The sequence below is a fragment of the Lolium perenne genome, chromosome 4 (assembly GCF_019359855.2).
Source record: "Lolium perenne isolate Kyuss_39 chromosome 4, Kyuss_2.0, whole genome shotgun sequence".
In the NCBI taxonomy this organism is placed as follows: domain Eukaryota; kingdom Viridiplantae; phylum Streptophyta; class Magnoliopsida; order Poales; family Poaceae; genus Lolium; species Lolium perenne.
Genome location: NC_067247.2, coordinates 234,694,526 through 234,702,403, shown reverse-complemented (window position 1 = coordinate 234,702,403; position 7,878 = coordinate 234,694,526). Strand labels below are relative to the sequence as shown.

Genomic DNA, 7,878 nt, shown 5'->3' with positions numbered 1-7,878 from the left:
CTGGATAGAGCTTCTGCTGGAGGTGAATATGTCCTCACGCCTAAAACATAGATAGAGCGTGCTGCAAAGCGGTTTTACAGCGCCATGATTTAGCGCGGCTGTTGGAGATGCTCTAAGAGCATCTCCAACCGAGCGACCCATCCCGCGCCCGCGCGTCCGGATGGGTCTAGCCGGACAAAAAACCGGCCCAGCGCGCGGACTCATCCCTAAAACGAATGGCCGTGGCGTCCGAGACGACCCAAACCCGGCCTAAATCTGGGATGAGTTCGCGTGGCCCGGACGCCGATGGCTGGCCGCTCGCGTCCACCCCTTGTCCGCCCCTAGCCCGCGTGTCATAGGTCATTAAAAAGTTAACCATTACATTTTTTTAATCTACTACTCCTATACTAATACGTACAGGGCCGGCGGCCTCGCCGGCGACTCCTCGACGTGGGCGGCCTGTACGCGTGAGGATTCTACTCCAGTTTACAAGCTTGGTGGCGCGGCGGAGGCCTTCATCCTCCTCCTTTCCGCCCTCGCGCCTCGGGCACGCTCGCGCTCCGCCTCCTACGGCGGCACCATCCGCCTCCCGCATAGCTCCAACTCCTGCAGGGTGGCGCGTTCCACAACGGTCCGCGCCTACAGGCGGACGCGGCCGGCGGCCTGGGCCTCGTGGTTCTCGTTCCGCCGGCGCGTGCGCTCTTGTCGGTCGCGCTCCGCTGACGCATCAGCTTCCCGGTCGCGCCGCTCGGGCGAGGGCAGCTGGATGAGGTGGCGGGCTGCTCACATAGCGAGGAGCTGGTTCTTCTGGCCGAGGAGGTCGCCTAGTCGGCGGCGGCCGGCCCGGCAGGTGGCCTCGTGCTCCTTCGTCACGCGTGTGAGGTCGGCGAGCCGCTCCTCGATGGCGGCGTCGATGTTTGCCAGCGTGAGGTCCTCCGCGGCGGCCCCCTCCTCCGCGGCCTCGTGCCAGTCGTCAGCGTCTGCCTCCACCATCTCCGTGTCCTCTTCCTTCTTCGCCGCCGCCTCGGCAGCGACGCGGAGCGCCTCGTCGTCGGTGACCCGCCGCGCGTCCGCGCGCTCCTCCTCCTCCGTCTGCGGGAACTTGGCCCAGGCGGCGAGGGAGAGCTTGGCCCACGTGGCCTGCAGAGTGTGCGGCATGGCGACGGAGAGGGCGCCAAAGAAAGTGGAGGGGGAGAGGACGCCGGAGCGGGTGTGATGAGATCTGTGAGCCCGCCGCCGTCTTTTATAGACGGCGGCCTTGGGCGGGAAAGTTGGGTGCGAGCGTGCGCCAATGGCATTTTCGCGCGCGCGGGAACTTTCCCACGCGTTCTACCGCCCGCCATTGCTGTCCCGTCGAGGCCTGCCATGGCGCAGCGCCGCGCAAGGAAGACGAATCACGTGGTGTCTTTTTGGGTCGCCGCGTTGACGCAGCGTGCGACCCAACCGGACACGCGGACGCCTGGAGATTAGTGCAGTCTAAGACTATGGCAAACTCTAACCCTAATATTTTTATGGCTTTTTCTGGATAGGAAACACTCACAACTCAACTATGGGGTGGATTGTGGATGGCTTACCGAGGAAACGCTGAAATCTGATACCAAGATGATAAGGGTGGCCCGATCTTCTCAGTAAGCAACGGTGGTGATGATGATCACGGGATGAACGCAGCGGAGAATCACGGATGATGAAGTGGATGATAACTTGTATGACGCAACGAGATCTCTCGATTGGTCCCTGTCGCCAATGCAACAGCTCTCAACCCTGCAAGATATTCGCAACTCCACTCACTTATGCACGTAGCCGCCGACCACAAAGCGGTAAGTTGCAACCTTCTAATTCCCAATGGAACAGCAGATTACACAAGACTTTCAGATCTACACCAATATCAAGAAGTATGATGTAGAGGATTCAATAGTTTTGCAGAGCAAACAACTAAGAAGTAGGTTTTATCTTAAACGCGGTCTAAAGCAACTTTGGGGGCGTCCTGGGCACTTATATAGGCGTCCGGGACGACCTCAGGTCGAAAAAGTACGAAAATAACCGACCTAGAATAGATCTGGTCGAGACAGACTCGGACTCGGCCGGTCTGGGGGCCGGTCAACCGGGCCTTGGACCGGCCGGTCCGGTTTGGACCGGGCCAGGGACCGGGTGGTGACCGGGTGCGGGGACTTTGGCTCAGTACCCCGCCCGGTTGGCATCAGCGGGCCGCCCGGTTGGCGCTGGGGTGCGTCCGGTGTGCCGCTCGGTCGGACCGGGCCAGAGACCGGGCGCGCTGGCGTGGCGGCCTGTCTGACCGTGTGCTAGGCCGGCCTGGACTTTGTCTTCCCTTCTCGCGCATGCCTCCCTCTCCTCCCTCGCGCATCCATGGGGTATCTTCATGTCCAGCTCCAAGTCCAGCTTCACGTCCAGTTGCTCCTCTCCTCCTCATGCGATGCATGCCTCCTCTTCATACCTGATGATACATAAGTAACATGACTTAGGCAGTATAAAGTTCTCATCAATCAAAGTATCGTTTAGGAACAAGTTCACCTATTGTTTAAGTAGCTTCGCACGAGCTCTTGTAATAGGTCCAATCCGAACTTCATTGGACTTGAGCTTCACAGCAGCTTCATCTTCATTTGGTAATGACGGAGGTAGTAGTGTGGTAGGGATGTCCTCATCATCTCCCCCCCTTCAAAAGGTGTCGACCCCGACGCTCCAAGGTCTTCTCTGTCATATGGTGTCAAATCAACAACATTGAAAGAATTACTGACACCAAACTCATCAAGTGGAACATCTATCGAGTATGCATTATCGTTGATATTGGCAAGCACTTTGTAAGGACCAGCACCACGAGGAAGCAACTTGGACTTCCACAGCCTCGGGAACCTATCCTTGCGAAAATGTACCCAGACCATATCACCAGGCTTGAACAACATCTCCTTGCGCCATGACTCCGTTAAAATGGCTATGCGCCATGAAATCTAAGATAGGTGAATACTTTTCTGAAAGTAAATGGATCTATAAAATTGATGGATTTGGATGGAATATCCTTGAAAGTAGCTCGACTTGTCGAAAAATTGTTTACGACAAAGTTCAAAGAGTTGACTACGATAAGATTAGATCTTCCGTAGCAATGCTTATAGTCTATGTGGATTATTCTAGTAATCGCTACATATTTGTTTTATGAGATATGATAGTAGGATGGCAGAAATACATTCCTTACCAGAAGTCTATACGAAGGATGTATACTAGATACAAACCAAAAGTTTTTCGATACTCTTATTTTGAAACTAGCTACAACTGATCTATGCTCTTGCAGCTATCAGTGCACACAAGGTGTTTGAGAAAAACAAGGGTTCAGAGGTATGTTTCTTTGTTTCTTGACTTTTTTTTTCTAAAATGTGTTGTTTTGGTGTTGTAGTTTGTAACAAAAAAACATTTTTCTGTGGAGGGGGAGGAATACGACATGAACGAAAATGAGATATTGCTATAATTTTGATGTTGCACGAAAATGATTGCATTGCTATTAACGAAAATGTTGTATTTGTTTCGGATTTATTTGAGATGAGTTTCAAATTATTTGTTTCATATATGTATCCAACTTTTGAGTGTCCAAATATTTGCTTATAGGTGATTGATTTTACATCGTAGATGCTCCAACGACACACGGAGCGTGACACGGTGAGGAGAGACTCGTGAGGGGAGAAGCGGACGCATGGAAACCAAGCACACGGTGCTGTCGCCTCGCTCATCCGGCCCCTCGCTGCCTCAAAGGTTGTGGTGCATTGTTGGTTGTGGGACGTGCCTGTTTTTGTGGTGGTACAAGTGGTACATAAGTAGGAAGGACTTTGGAGCGTCAGTGTCGGCCACCACCGCAGTGGCAGGACAGGATGCTTGGCGCAGTGCACGCCGCGCGCGTCCGGTCCGGCCTCGTCAACCTCCGTACCCGCCAGATGCGGCGCCGTGCTCCCGGCCCGAGGTCCCCAGCCCCATCCTTTGTGACGGAACTTGCGATGCGTTCAACCGTGGGACTACGTGACGATCAATTAGCAATTCAATCACGATCGTAAACTCCACTGACTGATCACAGCCAAAGCGAGACCGAGCTTAATTTTCGTTTTTATTCATAGTACGTATTGGTAATTCGAAGAGGAACAAAAGAAGATGAAAAAAAAGAAGGTTACTCTCGAGGTGTGGCCACCGGCGCTCTCATCTCGCCCACGCAAACGGGGCCGGCCGGTAGATTTCTTCTCTACGCTACGTACACAGCAAAATTAATAATCTGGCGGCCAGTAGAAAAACTAGGCTAGCCGGCGGGAAAATCTACTAATACTTGGCCGCCTGCCAGGATCCAGCCAGCGCATGCGCATGGATGAGGAGACTAGCTGCTAGTCGTCAAAGGCGGTCTCAGAGAAAAAGGTTGAGCAGCACCGCCTCCCGCTCGCCGCCGCCGCTGCTTGTGGTGGTGGTGGTGGTGGTGACGGACCCGTCGGAGCTGACGGACGGCGTCCCCGGCCGCGGCATGGCCGCTGCTGGAGACCTTGGGCTCAGGCAGAGGCCGAGATCGCACGACGGGGCGGGCGCCTCGGTCGACTTCCTCGCCCTCTTGGCGGTGGAGAAGGTCGACCACCCGCCGGCGCGCTTGGCAGAGGCACCGCTGCTGCCGCCGTAGAGGTCCCCACCGGCAACGGCGCCGCATCCTGATCCGGCGAGGTCCGGCAGCGGGCCGATGACGCCTCCCCGCAGCACGGTCTCCACGGCGGCCTGGCAGAGGTGCCAGCTCCCCGTCCAGAGCAGGCCCACGGCGCCGTGGACCGGGTTGATGGTGCGCCCCGCCGCCTCGTACAGCAGCGACTGGAACAAGGCTGCATCCGAAGCAGTAGGTATAGTTAGCTAAAGCAGTTAAAAGAGGGCGACGGATGGAGGTAGCTTAGAGATAGGGTGCTATACCAGGGCGCTGGTCGTCGGAGACGGCGGAGATGAAGGAGAGTAGTCCTGCGCGTCCGAAGAACTTGGCGACGAAGACGGTGGCGTGGCCCTGCGCGTCGGCGGCGTCGATCCACTGCAGGCAGGGCCGGAGCACGCAGGCCTCGCTGCAGCCCTTGCGCAGCACCCGGCAGCCGTTGCAGCTCATTATGCCAAGCTCGATTGCACTCACCGACTAGAGAGTAACAGCGAGCGCTATACTAAACTGGGGTATGCGATACTAGCTAGCAGCCGGTTTCTCCTTGGCCTCCGTCGGTGAATCAAATAATCGGAGAGGAGCGAAGGGCATGTGAGCAGCCGGGGAGGGAGCTATATAGACGACGCACTAGGGAGTAGAAGCTGGGGGACTGAAGGGGCTAACCATGGTTAGATGATGTTCCGACCAGAGTTAGGCTCGCGTGGTTCGGTGACCGATGGTGAAGGTGAGGAAGTTCCAAGGTCCTGGGGTGCGCGCGGGCGGCGCCGTGTCTCCGCGGCCGGTCGGGCTCTCGCGGGCCGTCGGATCGCATCGGCATCGCGGATGGAGATGGAGACGCTCATCCGGTGTGGTGTGGGAACTTTGCCCCTTGCTTTTCTGTGTGCGTGCCTGCGGTGGGATGGACGGGTGCGTGTCGGGTGTGACTCAGCGTGCCTTGGACACTTGCGGTGGAACCTGCTGCTACCACCGGCTGGCTAGGTGCTGAGGACAACTCGAATCATGGGAGTACCTCTCACATCTGCTCTATTTTATTTTATTTTGGGCGGGTGTTCTGGTATCGCCTTTCTACATTTATTCTTATATTAGTACTAGTCACACACACGTTAAAAGAAATGTGCACACCTTATCTTATCGGCATGGTAAATATCTACACGGCGACGCTAGCTATGGAAAAATACGGAGGGCCTGCAACCTAGCTGTTAGAGTTATTTTTATTTACTACCCACCTTTGCTAATGTTACAAGGAGTTACAGCTGTGCGATTTTAAGAGCACCAACATATGGCAAAACTAACAAATGAATCGAAAAATTCATGTTTGGTTTGAGAAGAGATCGTAAAAATTGTAAACTTAATAGCAAAATAATATACTTTCATTAAAAGATATATTAGATAATCAAAAAACAGAGGATCTTGTCACGCATTCTAATTGGTGAGCTTATCCCCGCCCTAGACTCTAGATCCTTCCACGGCTCTTAGTTTGCTTTACATGAACCATTTCCCCGACGAAAAATAGGGTTCCAATGAATCCGAGGAGAAAAGCACATTATGGCTATGACCAGCTAAAAAAGATCACTGGCCATCTCACAACGTGGACTTGAACCACAATTTCTCCTTTTAGTTTTGTGAAAATTCCGTCAAATTTATGAATAATTACCAACAATAGCCTCAAAAGTAATAGAAATTATACGTAGATCTTTGGACCACCTAGTGCGGACTCTGTATACTAGCACGAACCGAAGGCACCCCACTATCATCGGAGCCCGACAAAGCTCAGTCAGGAGTCCACCTAAGGCTCAGTCAGGAGACTTCGAGTAGCACACACCATGCTTGGCATTATATTAGGACTATGTTCCTTCGTCGGATAGCACTCTATTTGTAACCCTAGGTATGGCTGCCTATATATGCCCCTAAGTCTTCGTGGTGAAGAGAACTTTGCTTGGTGTTTCTTATCTTGCAGGGCGATAGCACATGAGGAGTACAAGTTTTATCTTTCGGGGTGAAAACCAAAGGTCTTGCCTTAATTGATTGTGACCGGCAATACCTTTGTTGAAGCATTGTTTTGAGAGGGCGCACTTGCTCGGGTGAAAATCAAAAGTCTGACCTTAATTGGTGTGCTTGGCAATGGCTTGTTGAAGGCATTATTTTGAGAGCGCGGACTCCATGTGTTGTTTTTATAGTGGTTTTTGTTGCAGCTACAAAATTTTAATCACCGTAATGAGATCTTCTGTTTTTCTTCTTCTTTTTTATAGTAGGGCAATCTGCATTCGTAGTGTATTTAGAACATTTCATTGTTGTATACGTTTAATTGGTATCTTGGCGATATTAATATATTCCCTTTGTCAAACAAAATGGCAGCAATAGGTTTCTTCACCGCGGCGGAGCTTGAAACCGGGGAACTCGTGTGCATCACCATTTCAGGCATCCACCCACCATACACCCTCTCTTTTCCCTTGCCATGAGGTACACATCATGGCGTATATGTCGACAATACCATACCCCCCTCCCCCAAAAAGAAATTATAGCGAGTTGAGTAAAATGTAGTGGTCGACTGAGCATATTTGCTCTTTGTGTCCAATTGTTAAACTCCTAAAAAGTGCTCCCTACACCCCTTTGTTCCATTGACAAGTGGACCGCATCGCACCATAGATTCCTGCTGGTCATCGCAGCCCTGGGTTCCCACATATCATTGAGTGGATTCATAATTTTTATGCGATGCTATCAGAGTAAAAAAGATTTTTTTTGCTAAATCTCATCTCCTCTTTCTATAACCAATTTTTAGTAATTTAAAATACAAAAAATGTTGTTGGAGATGCAAGTATGTCTATCCACCACTCTAAAAATGACAACTCGTCAGCTCCGAGTCGATGCACTGCATCTAGCAAGGGTAGGAAAGAAAAGCTTTTCCCGACTTTTGTGGCTTTCTTTTACACATGTTGCCATACTCTATACATCTTGTTCAAGTTGTCATTTCTTGCACGTAACCTCTTGACCTGATTTCCAGCAAATTTTAACGCCTACAGCTTTTGCCCTTTGGGGAATATATTTGAGCCCAGCCACGCACAACTTGCAAGGGCATCTTGATCTTCTCGCCGCATATCTTTTCTTCTGTGCGTTTGCGGTTTGCGCCTGGACCCCAGATGCATTGTTCCAGATTTGCTGATTTGGTGCTGGCTCGGCATGTCGTCGATGGTGGATGTGGAGCCTGCCTGGGGTCGCCATCCGCATCCGCATCC

General features: G+C 52.3%; 1 protein-coding gene across 1 annotated transcript; it reads right to left on the bottom strand.

Annotated features, from left to right (window-relative positions):
* Positions 1–4,064: 4,064 nt before the first annotated feature.
* Positions 4,065–5,245, bottom strand: LOC127332571 (LOB domain-containing protein 37). The gene is made up of 2 exons (XM_051358885.2): positions 4,912–5,245; positions 4,065–4,826 (listed from the first exon to the last, which is right to left on the bottom strand). The coding sequence occupies exons 1-2, from the start codon at positions 5,093–5,095 to the stop codon at positions 4,369–4,371; spliced, it is 642 nt and encodes a 213-aa protein (XP_051214845.1). The 5' UTR covers positions 5,096–5,245; the 3' UTR covers positions 4,065–4,368.
* Between the last annotated feature and the right edge of the window lie 2,633 nt (positions 5,246–7,878).